Genomic DNA, 16,633 nt, shown 5'->3' on the forward strand with positions numbered 1-16,633 from the left:
GCTCTTCTAGGTATGCAACACCCAAAATTAAAAAATAGGTACCCAAACAAGTACATATATATGCAGGTTGATAGCAACACTATTTGCAACAGTCAGAAGGGAGAAGTAATGCAAATTTCCATCAATAAATGAACAGATAAATAAATGGTGTATAGACAGACAATGGAACACTATTCAGCATAAAAAAGAAATAAAATACTGACCCATGCTACAGTGTGGCTGTAGCAACCAAAACATTATGCTAAAAAGCCAAACTCACAGGGTCACACATTGTATGATTCCTTTTATATATACCCAGAATAGATAAATCCACAAAAACCCCAGAGCAGATTGGTGGTTTCAGGGGGTCTGGGGAGTGGAGAGAAACTGCTTCATAGGTAAGAGATTTTATTTTGGAGTAATGGAAATTTTTGAAAGTAGAGAGAGTTGGTAGTTATATAGCACTGTAAATCTGTTTAACGCCACTGATTTGTTCACTTTAAACAATCACGATTAATCTTATATTACGTGAATTTCATCTCAACAGATTATTTTTTTAAAAAGTAGAGAACTATAGCAAACAAGAAAATATACACATTTGTCATATTCCATTAAAAAAAAATTACCTCTGTTTTGGTTAACCAATAAACACCAAGGTCACAAAGAGTAAGCAGGGTAAGTAGGCTTAGAACCCTTCCACTTTTCTCTACCACCTCCAGAGAAGAGAACTGATGTTAGGGACCAATTAGGAAATTATGGATTAACCTATGGGTGAAATGTATGGCATCTAGACTAAGGAGATGGCAGTGGGAAAGATACTAAAAGGATAAATATAAAAAATACTTAAAAATAAGATCATTTATTCTAGTTCAATCATTGCCTCTTAAGAAGTCAAAGATAAAAAAGTTCAAAGCTTTGCATCATAATAAATGGGAAAATGGTAAAAGCATTTTTAAAATGGAAAGAAGAAGCATGGCACAGTTAATAGGATTTAATCAATATCATAGGATAAACTATTACCCAAGGTTACAACTTAAAGATTCAGTCTTACAAATTTATACGATTCTTCAATCTTTTGTGTCCTGTTGCCATTTGCAAACAACAGAAAAGCAATTCTAGATATAGTCTTAATTTCACATCACCTTTGAATTAAAAGTTAAACAAGAGACATGAAATTTGGTTTTGACTGTAATTTGGTAGTGAACATAAAAAAAATTCTATCAATATGAAGATTTAGCATAACAAAGTATAAATATGTAAGTTTAATGTATAAAAAATATGATCATAACAAATAAAGTAAAATCTATGACTTCAAGTTTATGTTTGGCATAATACGCATGATACCCTATAATTACATTTTGCTTAATGTTATTTCACTCATACACGTTTTTTGAAATCATACCATCAATAATTGTTGCCAAACGTTCTAAATATATTTTAATTCCAAACCAATAACACTACTAACAGTCACTCATAAATCAATAACAATACAATGGTTACATATAAAACTTTCTTTGGGATCTGAAGTTAGAACAAAGGACTAAGGAGCTTTAGGATTTCTTTATACAGAAACCCTATCTACCAGATTATAGTAACTATAAAGCTGAAATAAATCCTGTCTCAAGAATCTAACATACAGCCTTAATTAAGCCTTTCCTTGTATTCAATTTTAAGGCCCCAAAGTCAGGATGTTTTCTTTGAGAATCCAAGTAAACTTTCTCCAATGTGACAAAATGGGTGCTACCAGATCTTCCTATCCAGGTACCTCAATGTTCATAGAAGCCTAAGCTCAAGTTCATCATGTTCCCCCTTCTTTTATTCATTTGTTTTTAATAATCCAGGAACACCTTGTGTCCTTCACTGAAAGACATCTAGAACTTTGACAAATTCTGTATTTGTTTTTATGCTATTCCCCTATCCACCCACCCACTTCTCTCCAAGTCCACACATTCTCATTAAAAGCAGTACTGGATGTTTTCCAAAGGGGTATAATATGTTATGTCATATTATGAAGCAATATATTCATGGAATTGGCATAAAAATGCAAAGTCTTGGTAAAAATCTTCATCAGTGGAAATGGTTTAGCAAAAAATGCATAAAAAGTCACTCTAAATATTAATACCCTTTAACTTCATAAGCTCATTTCCAATCAATTCCAAGAAATTCCAAGAAATCAATTCCAAGAAAATCAATTCCAAGAAAATAATTTAAAATATAGAAAACATAATTTTTAATAGGATATATTATCACAGTGTTACTGATAAGAGGTAAATGCTAGGGACAACATGTTAAATAAAGAAGAAAATTAGTAAGTAAATAATGCTACATGTAGCTAAGGTCTGTCCTTTGCTTACCCAGCTAATAAAAGTTTTTTAATTTGTGAATTGTTGTAATATTTTGAGTATGTCTCAAATTCACAGAACCTAGCTCTTTATCCATAACAGAATTTAGAAAATTAAATTAAAATATGAGGGTAACAGCTGGGACCGATATAAACAACTTATACACTGTGAAGTTTGGAGTATCAAATCTGTTTTATTATATGCTTCAAAATCATATTAAAAAATAAAGATAACTGTATAAAACAATGAAATGAAATTCTTTATAGTTATATTAACGGAAACAAATATTTTCTGGACCAAGCACCATAAACATTTTCTTTAAAGCAAGAGTTCGTCCATACTCAAATTATCTACTGGAAATCATTTTTCAAAGCAAAATGCTACTAAAGAATCAATGTACATCATATGCATCAAATGCATACATTAATATGCATAATCATATTAAATTTATCTTACGGGATATTTGAGTTAAAATATGAAAAACCTGATAGCAAGCAAAACTATATTATATAGAAATTATAATTCTACATAATTAAAGATAAAATGGACTGTTAAAGTAATATGGAGTGATATAGAAACTCACAGTCAAAATATTTATCAATATTTATCCCTTTATTATAAGTTACTTCTGTTAGTGATTTATGAAGCTAGTATATCATGTACACTGGTGCTTCCAATCTTTAAAATGTGGACACTGTGTAGAAGCTAAACCAAGAAATCCTTGAATCAATATGCACATATGTATTTTCTCAATCAATGAACACTAAAAATACAACTACTAACATCTGGTAGTTTGAAATTATTTTTGAAGTTAAAATAGAATTCTCACTTTGCAAATGGAAATTATGAACTCTTTACAGATCTTTAAAAAGTAAATATTTTAAGAAATATGTACCACTTTGGTGTTATTATTCTAACCCTACCTCATGCTTAACCTTGATAATTTAAATAAGTTATATACATTTTAAAAGCACAACAGGATTCAAAGTAAAATATCAGTACTTGGAAAAGATAACATTGATCTTTTACATTTTTTGAATAGGTGAAATATTTAATGTCTACATAAATCTGGGCATTATATGTAAAATCAAATTCACTGCATTACTGTTATCATTGAAAAATAAAACATACAGTATTTTCAGGTTAGGTGGTATCCACAACAGTCTAAGAGTTATCCAATGCAATTGGAAAAACTATTATATTACCTTTACCTTGTTTTGTTTTGAAAAATGAAAACATGATTTAAACTCACACTTTATACAAAAGTTAAATCAAAACAGAACATAGTCTTAAATGTAAAAGCATAAAACTTTTAAAAGAACACACAGGAGGAGATTTTCATGATGTGATGCGGGTTTAGGTAAAGAATTTTTAAACATGTCACCAAAAGCACAGTTCACAAAAGACAAAAATCAATAAACTGGACTTTATCAAAATTGAAATTAAAATTGAAACCAATTTTATAAATAAAAAGGTGAAGAATTACCTGCTAGCATTATACTGTAGCAATAAATATTTCCTATAAAATATGGCCATATATATAACCCAAATTTGTAAAGATATATGAAAATAGGTGTTTTTTCTTTGACCCACCTGTAAGCATGTTAAGATTTATTTAGTACTTTTCCATTTAAATAAATTAGGCAAACTTACCAGCAGCTTCAAGAACCAGCTGCAGTCTGGCTTTGGCTTGTTCAGCTGGTGGCTAAAATTCAACCATAAAAGACATTTACAGGTCATTTTAATATATAGAGCTTTATATTAATGTATTATTATGCAAATATCAGAAAATTTAGAAGACTTTATCATATCACTACTAATATCCGTCCACTTCTTGACAAAATTCCACACAGCAGCTCTACCAATCTACTGAGTCTCTCACCATAGTAATCAAATCACACTTCTCATTATATGATGCAAGAATGAATTTCTTTCATTTTTTTACTGGAAGAGGTTTTGTTTACTATCCAACATCAATCAGCAATAGCATAAATCAGCACCTAAACAGCACCAATCAGTGACAGCCTAAAAACTGCAATGTAATAATGAGGCAAAACCCACACTGCTAATATATTTAACAACATATTATCAAGTTCTGTTATTTTTTTGTCTATAGAAAGGTGTAAAGTGACCTATTAGAATTTAAGTGGCAATTTGACCTCCAATGCTTCAGGCAAGTTGTATCCTAAAATCAAATATTTTCTGCTTTCCTAAATATTTGAAAGTCTATTTTAAAATAGATCTAAGCCATAAGCCATAACATGGGTTGTGTCAAAGTTACAGATTTTTATGAAACATTCGTTAAAAACTCTTTTTAACACTTAAGACTGTACTTCACTATACATTTATGAAGATGTCAGCAAGTGACTAAATAACCTCATGTTTAAATATGATACCATCATTTAAGATTTAACATTTTATAAGATTATTGTAATATTTCTCAGTGAAAAAATGGTTTGAATGAAAGAATTAAATACAATATAGAAAGAAGATGTACAAGGTTTAAGAATTTGAGTGGTGCTTCTGAAAAAACTGTAAGAAACAGGATGGAAGAGTAGCAGTTAAGACAAGAAGAAAGACGGAGGAGTCTTTCATATCCTAGAACAAGGGTTGACAATCTATAGCTCTAGACCGGTGACCTGGTTTTGTAAATAAGTTTTATTGGAACAGCTATGCCCCTCTGTTTGTGTAGTGTCTATGGGTGCTTTTGTGCTCAGTCCAACAACAGCAGAATCATTTTTTTCGTGGCAGGAAACTTCTGGCCAGCAAAGCCTAAACTATTTACTATTTGGGGAATAGTAGGGAAACATTTTAGGGAAACATTTGCAGATCTTCCCATAGAAGACAGAGAGACTCAGAACAGTTTGAAACAGTGGTGAAGGAGAGGAGATCTGTACTATTTTAGCGATTCACTTGATGAAAGGAATGTGACTGGAGGTTACTAGCTCAGCGAGAAAGCAATGAGAGACAATGAGGGCCTGAGATGGAGCAGTGGTGGTAAGAAGAACTACATTTGAGAAATAATTACTTGGTAACACGAAAGGACTGACTGGATAGGACCGAATGAGGAGCTGACAAACTTAAAAACAGTACTTTATGTTATGTGTGTAGAGAAAATGCTACACAAGTGAGCTTTATAAAGTTACCAAGTACTGAAAATATGTAACCTCAACTTAAGATATCACAGCAAACTATCAATAGAAGACTGTGACATTTCCTGAATACAAGTTCTCTAAGAGCTATAAACTCAACTGCCTATGGGGGTCAAGCAGTTAATATAAACATTTATGATGACAAAAGGCAAATGACATTTGGCCTCAGTATCAGGGATCACGGTGAGGGTGCAGAACAGTGCAGCATGTGACCTACTCAAGGCAGAAGTTGAGACTCAGCACCAACTCACTGTTGTCATACAGAAATGCAAACTCAGGGTTACAACGTTCTTTGATTTTTCATGAGACTTTGGAAGTTCCCATAAAGACCCTACTGTGTGGGACAAAGAGTACCTCTAAGAGCCAGGTTCAATCCCAAAACAGACAATTTGTGACCTCTGCCATCTACTTAAAACACACAGTAAAAACGTGATACTTTGTGCAATATAACATAAGTAGAATGGCATGAAGGAAATGATATTCTAACTAGCAGGTCTCAACCAAGCTAAGAATTATGAAGCATACATTTCAGAGTGTTGTTCTAGGAAGTCCTTAGATAGAAAAATGTTAGACACTTTACTGGTTAAGATATTTCATGGGAAAGTTTCATGCATTTCATTAGGGAAATTATTTTAACAATTCAGAAATATTTAAGACATAGAAAAATATGCAGGATGATGAGTACCCATATTGTCCCCCACCAAAAACAATATTGTTAAAGTCTCCAATCCTACAAAATCCCCCTCTGTGGCAGCTCCCATCACCCTCTATTTATAACCACGTTCTTGAAAATATGGTAATTCCCATTCCTAAAGAAAGATGATTGATATTTCTGATAAAAATGCCTGTTAAGACATATTTATATTTTCATTAATTTCTCTAACAATCTATAATATAGGATTCACATTCAAAGATAAAGAAAACCAGAGCAGTTTAGTAACTTGCCTCTACTAGTAAATGGCAGACTGAAATGAAAGACCTTCTGACTCCAAATTTCAGGATCCTTCTAACTAAATCACTAGGACAGTCATGAAGTCAAAGCAATTAATCCCATAGATATAAAAGCATAGAGATGAGTTTTTAATTCTGTTCAAAAGAAAAATCTGTCCAAAATAATACATTTGTCCTAGTAGGTGAAATATGATGACATTCTAAATACATTTGCTTATACAAATATAACTTGCTAAATTTTAGCAATACAGGGAGAACTTCAACTATGAGGAAAAATACATTGCTGGACTTGCCAGACTTTTAAAATTTGTATTTTATAAATATTTTTACTCTTATAAATATTTAAGTCATTTTTCAAGCATTTTTCTTGGATAGAGTATCAAATATGAATGTTCTCTCACTTTTTATTCATTTGCAAATATCTTTCTTTTACCATTACTAGTGAGTAAGTTGAATGGATATGGGATTGCAATCTCTATCACCTGCCTCTCAAATTCTTTCCAAGGGCTCTGCTACATTGATTCAACCTAGAGTTTGTCCCAGAAGAAGAAAAGAATCACAATAGCTGAGAATCATGGCTGAGAACCTCTAGGAGTTGCTTGGGTCCGAAGTAGATGAGTTCGAGTTGGGAGCAGGAAAGAGGCAGTCTGATTTCTGTTGCCATCATTCTATTTGCTATCTATAGTTACTTTTTAAAGAAAAGATTAAGCAGAACGAAGAAAGAGAATATACAGCTAAAAGAACAATTTATACTAATCCATTTTTAGTTAGGTATCACCATACTAACTGGCTTAGAATGAAAATACCTTTAAGGGCTTGAGCGCCAAAATTTCAAAATTTTAATGTGTATTACACTTCAGGGGTTAGTATGAATTCCATCTAAAATTGGTAAATGGTACTAATCTTATTCAGAACTAGAAACTTAACCTTATTCAATAAACAAGAATGTAATACCAAATAGAAAGGCATGTACTTCAATTTCTTAATATAAGAACTGTAAAATGAGGACATAATTAAGAATACAATGTCACAATTATAGTGTATGAAGTAAACTTATGGATTAAAAATTCATATTCCATTAAGAAATAATATTCCTTACATCAAAATTAGGAGCATAATTAAACAAGTATCACCAAAACTGAATTATAGAGTCTATAATTGTTGTTCCCTGCCAAAATTTAACATTAACATGAATAGAAGAGTAAAAACAGTATGAACTTATACTGTAAGTCTTTAAAGGCCATATATTTTTTTTCCCAAGTGTAGTGTTTTTATTTATACCTTAAGCACGAGTCTGAGTTTTGCTACCTGGAATTAACTCCTCTGGAAAGAAAATTTGATTCATTCACTCCCAAGTCCATGTGATCGATTATGGAGTATCTCGCATGGGTAAGGCACAGTACTCACTTTTACCTCTGAAAGGGACCTAGTGCCTATGAAAACAGCACTGTATTTTTCCAGTTTGTTGTAAAGGTCATATTAAAGTTAAAACATTATTACATTATATGGTATGATATCCATAAAAATAAATTAGTAGATAATGTACCATTATTTTAACTCCCTTAAAGAAAATTATACTTGTGCTAAAAATCTTATCATTTAGGGCTTAAAATTTCTAAATTGATAGTGGTCTTTTGGCTAGGGGGAAAGGGATTGGTAGTCTTTCTATTGCCATGGATTCTCCACAGCTGCTCTGTTCCGTTCCCTCTCTTTGGTAGCTAGTATACTTCCTTAACTTCATTTGTAAGCCCTCATATTATAGAAGAGTATCTACTTTCTTAAGAAGAAACAAGTGCTCCTAAGATGAAACTAAAAGATAAGTCCTCCTATGGCTTAGGGAGGCGATGATCTTCAATGTCTAGACTTGTTCCCTTAACTTTGGATTTACTCTTATTTAGTCCAATCCCCTGAGTTCTTTATAAATAGACAGCAGGTCTAGAATCTTGAAAGAGTGCCAAAGCTAACATTCAAAACCAGCACAATCCTTGGAGCCACAACTGTATTTATGAAAAACAAGAAGCAGAGAAGCAAGCCCATCTTTATATAAACCAGTTTACACACTAAACTATTTAAACTCTTTGTTTGCTCTTCCTATTTCCATCCATATTCAGCCAGCTCCCTGAAGCCCTGGCCACCACTGTGGAAATCCTGGGAGTTGATGAGACGATAGCTGTCCCAGCTGCCAATAACACCTTTGGGGGTTATAGGGAAATAGAAAATCTGAAAAAAAGACTGTGGCTTTGCTAAAAGAGCACTATAGCTTGGAAAATAAATTATCAGCATTCTGCAAAATCAAAATTAAGATTGGATTTAAGCAGTTTTTAGCTATCTCTCTCAATTTAAAATAATCGTATGCTCTTTTTATACAAAAAAGGTATAGAGAGAGGGCTCTGGAAAGACAGTAAATATATGTTTAATTTTATAAGAAATTACCAAACTGTTTCCAAAGCTGTTTTATATTCCCACAAGCAGTGTACAGGAGTTTCAGTTGCTCCACATCCTAGTCATGACTTAGTATAATGAGCCTTTTTAATTTCCAAAATTCTAAAGTGGTTTTAAGCTCTTTGTGGTTTTAATCAATGTTTCCCCAATGATTAATAGAGGTGATCACCTTTTCATGTGCTCCTTATCCATAACTTTCCTTGGAAAATGGATGTTCAAATTTTTTGCCAAACTTCTATTGGATTGTTTTCTTTTATTAGTTTAATTAATTAATTAATTTTATCTAAGACTTTATTAAAATTCAAGTTAGTTAACATATAGTGCAGTATTAGTTTCAGGAGTAGAATCTAGCGATTCAACACTTACAATTAATACCCACTGAGCATCAAGACAAGCGCGCCTTCCTTAATGCCTATCACCCAGTCGGCACATCTCACCTCCCCTCCCGCAGTCCTCAGTTTGTTCTCTAGAGCTAACTCTTTAATGGTTTGCTTTAATGGTTTAATCCCTTCCCCTATGTGGTATATATACACAATGGAATACTATGCAGCCATCAAAAGAAATGAAATCTTGTATTTTGCAATGATGTGGATGGAACTAGAAGGTATTATGCTGAGTGAAATAAGTCAATCAGAGAAAGACAATTATCATATGATCTCCCTGATATGAAAAATTTGAGAGGCAACGTGGGGGCTTGAGGGGTAGGGAAGGAAAAAATGAAACAAGACGGGATCAGGAGGGAGACAAACCATAAGAGACTCTTAATCTCACAAAACAAACTGAGGGTTGCTGTGGGTAGGGGGGTTGGGAGAGGTTGGTTGGGTTATGGACACCAGGGAGGGTGTGTGCTATGGTGAGTGCTGTGAAGTGTCTAAACCTGCTGATTCACAGACATGTACCCCTGAGGCTAATAATACAGTATATGTTAATAAAAAATTTAAAGAAATCAATTGGAGATAAATATATATATATCTATATATATCTATATAGATATATATATATATAGATAGATATAAATTTTTAGACTATCTGTCCCATTGATCTACTTGGCAGTCTTTTTTTTTTTCTTTTAAGATTTTGTTTATTTGCTAGAGAGAGAAAGAGTGAGTGAGAGCAGAAGCAGGGGGAGCAGCAGGCAGAGGGAAGAGAAGTAGGTTCCCTACAAAGCAAAAAGCCCTGATGCAGGACTTGATCCCAGGATCATGACCTGAATCAAAGACAGAAGCTTAACTGACTGAACCACCCAGGTGTCCCCATCTGTTTGTCAGTCTTAATACCAATATGACACTGTCTTGATTACTACAGGTTCATATTAGCTCTTGAAATCAGGTAGAATAAATTCTCCAACCTTTTTTTATATTTCTAAAGTAGTTTCAGCTCTTCTAGCTCTTTTGCATCCCCTATTTTCGAATAAGCTTATCAATTTGTACGCCCTCCCCCAAAAAAGCCTGTTAGGATTTTGCATGGGATTGCACTGAATCCACATGTCAATTTGGAAGAAAAGACATCTTACTTAACAGTACTACTTACTTACTTAACAATATTGAGTTTTAGCCTGTTATATTGCTTTCCATCATTTGTGCCTCTTGGGCTTTATATGTGCAGAGTGTGTGTGTGTGTGTGTCTGTGTGTGTCCATGTGTGTATGTATAATAGGCAGCAGATAGTTGGATCTTGTTTTTTTCTAATGTTTATTTAAATTCAATTAGCCAATATATAGTACATCATTAGTTTTTGATGCAGTGTTCAATGATTCAATAGTTGCATATAACACCCAGTATTCATCACATCACATGCTCTCCCTGACACCCATCACCCCTTCCCCCTATCCACCTTCCCTTCAGCAACCTTCAGTTTGTCTCCCAGAGTCAAGAGTCTGTCATGATTGGTTTCCCTTTCTGACCTCCTCCCATTATATTTCTCCCTCTTCCCATATGATCCTCTGTATACTAGGTCTTAGGTTCCACCTATAAGTGAAACCACATCATTTTCTTTCTTTAACTGACTTATTTCACTTAGCATAATACTCTCCAATTCCATCCATGTCGATGTAAATGGTGGGTATTCATCCTTTCTGATGGCTGAGTAATATTCCTGTGTGTGTGTGTGTGTGTGTGTGTGTGTGTGTGTGTATTTAAGATTTATCTGAGAGAGAGCAAGCAAGTGTGAGTAGGGGGAAGGGCAGAGGGAGAGAATCTCAAACAGACTCCCCAATGAGCAGAGCCCAAAGCAGCCTGATCTCAGGACCCTGAGATCCTGGGCCAAAATCACAGAGTCAGGTGCTTAAGCAACTGAGCCACCCAGGAGCCCCTGGATCTTGCTTTTTAATGCAATCTGAAAAACTCTGATTTTTAATTGGCATGTTTGGACCAATCGACACTTAATGTAATTATTAACCTAGCACATGCTATTTGTTTTCTGTTTGTCCCATCTGCTCTTTGTTCCCTTTTAATTCTTTTTATGCTTTCTCCTAGATAGAGCACTTTTATAATTCCATTTTATAATTGATGGCTTATTAGCAGAAACTCTTTTTGTGTTATTCTGTTTGTTGCTTTAGAGTTTACAATATAGATCTTTAATTTATCACTCCACCTTCATTATATTACTGCATATATACTATAAAAATCTTACAATAATACACTTGCATTTCTCCCCTCACAGCTTCTGTATTATTACTGTCATTGTGGTCATATATTGTTATAAACTCTATAATACACTGTGTTGTTTGTTTTAAACAGTTATCTTTTAAAGAGTTCTGTTTACCCATGTAATTACCACTCCCAGTATTCTCCCTTCTTTTATGTCAACTCAGTACCTGAAAAGGCTTCCTTTAGCCATTTCTTGTAGTCCAGGAGTTTTGGTGATGAATTCTTTCCATTTTTGTGTGTCTTGAAAAAAAAAAATCTTCACTTTGGCCTTCATTTTTGAAAGATACTCTTCCTGGAAGAATTCTAGACTTATAAAAATTTTCTACCATTATTTTAAAATTGCTCCTTTACTCTCTTGTACTTTGCATTGTCTCCCATAGAAATCTGCTTTCATAGATATCTCATTCCCTCATACATAAAGAGTACTTTTTTCTCTTATATAATAACAATTAGTATTTATTTTTACTCTTGCTTTTTCGGTTTTCTTCTCAGAACTGGTTTCAAGCAATCTGATATTATAAGTCTTGGTGTGGTTTTCTTTGTATTTTTTGTGCTTGGGGCTTGTTTTGCTTCTTGAAACTGATTACAGTTTTTTTTTTTTTTAAGATTTTATTTATTTATTTGACAGAAAGAAATCACAAGTAGATGGAGAGGCAGGCAGAGAGAGAGAGAGAGAGAGGGAAGCAGGCTCCCTGCCGAGCAGAGAGCCCGATGCGGGACTCGATCCCAGGACCCTGAGACCATGACCTGAGCTGAAGGCAGCGGCTTAACCCACTGAGGCACCCAGGTGCCCCCGATTACAGTTTTTATCAACTTGGAGATATTTTGGTCATTATTTCTTCAATTATGTTATTCTGTTGCCCCCTATTCATACTTTCAGGATTCTAGTCACATATATATTGTGTATTTGGCTGCCTAATGTTGTTGCCACAGTTCACAAATGCTTTTTTGTTTTTGTTTTTTATTTTTATTTTTTCTTCTCTGGTTCCATTTTGGGTAGTTTCTTTTGCTATGCCTTTTAGTTCACTAATTCATATTCTGCAGTGTACCATGTCCATTAATATCACCCAATGTATCTTTCACCTCAGAGATTTCAGGTCCAGAATTTTGACTGCTTTTATAGCTTTCATGTCTCAACTTGATATGTTCAGGTTTTTTTAGTAGCTCTCTAACCATATGCAATATAGTTATAATAGTTCTAGCAAGGTCCTTGTCAACTAATTCTAGGTTGGTTTCAACTGACTGATTTTTGTCTCTATTATATGTTACATTTTCTTGATCTTTTTGGATGTATGGTACTTTTGGACAAAATGTCAGACACCATGATTCTGTTTTGTTGTACACTGTATGCTGGATATTTTTGTATTCCTATATCTTGGTCTTTGTTTCAGGGCAAAGTTAAATTACTAGGAAACCATTTGATCCTTTCAGTTCTTACTTCGTTAGGCAGCACCAGAACAGCTTTAAGTCTGTCATTAATTCTTCCCTACTATTAAGACTTCCTTAGTACTTGATCAGAAGCACCTTGAATTATGGAGTTTTCCACACAGGGTGTTGGGAGGAGGCACTGTTCCCAACTCTGTGTAGTAGCAGGCAATTTCTTCTGATCACTTCAGATGGCTTTTTTTTTTTTTTAATATTTTATTTATTTGACAGACAGAGATCACAAGTAGGCAGAGAGGCAGGCAGAGAGAGAGGGGGAAGCAGGCTCCCTGCTGAGCAGAGAGCCCATGCGGGGCCCGATCCCAGGACCCTGGGATCATGACCTGAGGTGAAGGCAGAGGCTTAACCCACTGAGCCACCCAGGCGCCCCGACTTCAAATGGTTTTTTTTGCAAGCCTTGGATACTTTCCTCACATGCATGTACTAATGAACAGTCTGCTGAATACCTGAAGGAAACCCTCTGCAGATATTCTGTAGCTCACTCCTCTCTGGTAAACTGCCCTGTGACTTCTAGGGGCTTTGGCCTCCCTGGTATTACAGCTCCATCTTCTCAATTCAAGGAGACTACCAGGTTCTGCCCAAGTGTGTGTGGTGTGACCTAGAAACTTTCTCTAGGCCTCATGCTGAAGCGATTGAAGGGCACACCTCTTTCTTCCCCCACCTCTCGGAATCACTGTCCTTCATGTTTTATGTTCATGTCTTGAGAGTTGTCTTCTCTAATAATCTGTCCAGTTTATAATTTTTTTTTTAGTTGTTTCAGGTCAGAGGATAAATCTGATCGCTGTTTCTTCATCTTCACTGGAAGAGAAAGCCTATTAATTCTTTTCATACTGACACAAATTCGTGAGGTAAAGTTACTTGTCCAAAGTCACACAGCTATTTTTCCAATGAATGTTAATAAAAGTGCATTATATATACAGATAAATCTATAAACTCCCCTTCTCTGGACAACATCTACCTCTTCTTCTGGGCTAATCTGTTCTTTCAAAGCTTAGCTGAAAAGGCATCATTTTCTGAAACTCCCATCAGTTTCAGCTTATTTTGTTCCTGTAAACCCCTATGTTCCTGTAAACCCCACAAACACATGTATCAGCATATTTTCAGTATAATTACTGATTATGTTGCCTATCTCTCCTTCTTTGAAGGCTATTAGCTTCTTGAAGACAATAACTGTCATGGTATATACCTGACCAGGTATAGTGCCTGGTATATACTCATATTTGAAGTAAACTTCCTTATAAATTTTAAAATCCTCATAAATGTAAACACATTAGTTTGTAATACTAATTTCATTGAATTCTACTAGGAAGAATTTACCTAATTTGAATAGCTGAATGTTTGAGAGGATGACAATATATTTTTAACAAATCTGCAATTCTCAAAGTGATCACATATTTTCCAAATATATAAGTGATCATTTCTATGTGCCATATCCTTCCCAGCCAACATGACAGACACTCCTAAGGAAGCATAAGCTACCTGAAAAAAACCTAACATCTTTTTTGAAAAAATAGTTATTATTTACTGTATGCTTTAACATTCCAGACCCTGAGCTAAGCACATTATATATATCTCACTTAACAAAATTCTCATAACAATTCTGACAAGGCAGGTACTTTTAATGCTATTTTTTAGATGAAGAATAAATTACCTTAAGTCACAAAGATGGTAAGGTGGCAGAGCTTGAATTTAACCCGGATCACAAAATCTAGTGTTCTTAATAACACTATATTGCCTCTCAGCTTGAGATCCATTTGATTATTAACTTTCAAGGGGAAAAAAAGGAGATAAGTCTAATCATTTTTAATTGCTAGGAAAGACTGTACAAAGTTAAACTAAACTTTCTTTAGTCTTTTGGATGTTAACATTAATGATCTTAAAGGTTGTGAGCGCCATCTAAAAATCTCATTTTCATCAAGATTTTCCAGATGAGTAACTTCTAAAATATTAAACATGTTCACAGTACAGGTACTGTGCTGCTTCCTTTATCGTGAATGCAATCTCACTATGACAGAGACACATATCAACAGTTTATCATATTTCTGGCTACATTTCATTTTAACAGTTACTATAATTCTATCTCTTAAGATCAAGGTCTAAGCTAGAAATATTACAAGTAGCTTAAAAGTAAATTTATCTTGCCTCTAGACTTAGCACCACGTTGGTTTAAACAAAGACCCAAGAAGAAACGAACAGAATTAAACCAACAACAAATAGCCCATTCTCAATAGCAAATTCATCTTAGAGCTTTACCAAGCATTTTCTCTAAACAGCTTTAGGGTTTGCAAAAAAGTTATTTAACAATTATTTTCTTTATTAAAAATCAGAAAAGGATGTCATTTTACAGATCCATTTTATAGATGAAGAAGTTAAAGAGGTAAATCTAAACCTAAGGGTACAACATCTTTTGAGGACCTGTATAAGAAACCTTTATTCATAACTCAATACTGTTATTTACAAAACAGTGTTGCTCATTTACAACACAAATACACAGCCATGATTATTTGTTCTAAACTGTCTATGGCTACAAATGGCAGGGCTGAGGAGCCCTGGTAGAGATTATACAGCCCACAAAGCCTAAAATATTTATCTGGCTCTTTATAGAAAAGACTGACCACCAATTTAGAGGACTACAGCTGTATCCTTTCCACTTAACTTTTCCATCCTAAACACAGCTGCTGAAGTTATCTTCACAAGGCAAGGTTCTAAATTACTGCTTAAAAAAGACCTTTGTGACTCTCCACTGCTTCCACAGTTAAGCATAAATGTTTCACCTTAATTTCTTTTTAAGATTTTATTTATTTATTTGACAGAGAGAGATCACAAGTAGACGGAGAGGCAGGCAGAGAGAGAGAGAGAGAGAAGGAAGCAGGCTCCCTGCTGAGCAGAGAGCCCAATGCGGGACTTGATCCCAGGACCCTGAGATCATGACCTGAGGTGAAGGCAGCAGCTTAACCCACTGAGCCACCCTGGTGCCCCTCACCTTAATTTTTAATTACCATAAATAATTTCCCAAGCTTATTCTTTTATTCTTATTTTTCAACCATTTCTGCACTCAATCCAATATTTTAGCAATACACAGACTCTCACTATTTCTCAACCATGCCCTGCAATTTCCTCCGAGTGCTTTCACTTACGCACAATGCTCTACCTGAATTTCTATTCCCTTGTATCCTTAGTTGTAGAAGTGCTGAAATGCCAACATCTTTATCCAACCCCACATAGGTGGAAGGATACACTATGGACTATTTAACAACTCATACAGGACTCAAGATCTTTGTGAAAATGCTATAGGCTATCTCTCTATTCTTTCAAAATGAGTGCCCTCTCTCCTCTTTAGTTCCCTTCATTCCTACCCCAACTACGGAGCCTCACCACCTAACCACCTTTTAACAGAACTCCAGAACACTTACATTTAGAAAGGAAGTAGCTTTATATGAAAGCTAAGAAGATGAAGTAGAAATGTTCTCTGCTCTGTGGAGCCAAGGTAGGTAGGGAGATAGAAGAAAAAGTATGAGTAATTTAATGTAAGTATGGAAGCATAAGAAAGAAATGGGAAGAAACAACAAACCCAAATAGTCATTTATTTGTACTGGCTACACAACTGTGCTACCAAGTAGAAATGTTTACATAACATTTCCTTGTAAGGAACTGACATTTCTTCTCCCCCCCCCCCT

General features: G+C 34.5%; 1 protein-coding gene across 1 annotated transcript in view; it reads right to left on the reverse strand.

The window, feature by feature from the left end:
• Positions 1-16,633, reverse strand: part of RSRC1 (arginine and serine rich coiled-coil 1) — a 412,534-nt gene that overhangs the window by 162,872 nt on the left and 233,029 nt on the right. Inside the window, exon 7 of the mRNA XM_059388345.1 lies at positions 3,975-4,026. Within this exon, the coding sequence (XP_059244328.1) occupies positions 3,975-4,026 (52 nt within the window). The remainder of the gene's footprint in view (positions 1-3,974; positions 4,027-16,633) is intronic.

This window comes from Mustela nigripes, chromosome 2 (assembly GCF_022355385.1).
Source record: "Mustela nigripes isolate SB6536 chromosome 2, MUSNIG.SB6536, whole genome shotgun sequence".
Classification (NCBI taxonomy): domain Eukaryota; kingdom Metazoa; phylum Chordata; class Mammalia; order Carnivora; family Mustelidae; genus Mustela; species Mustela nigripes.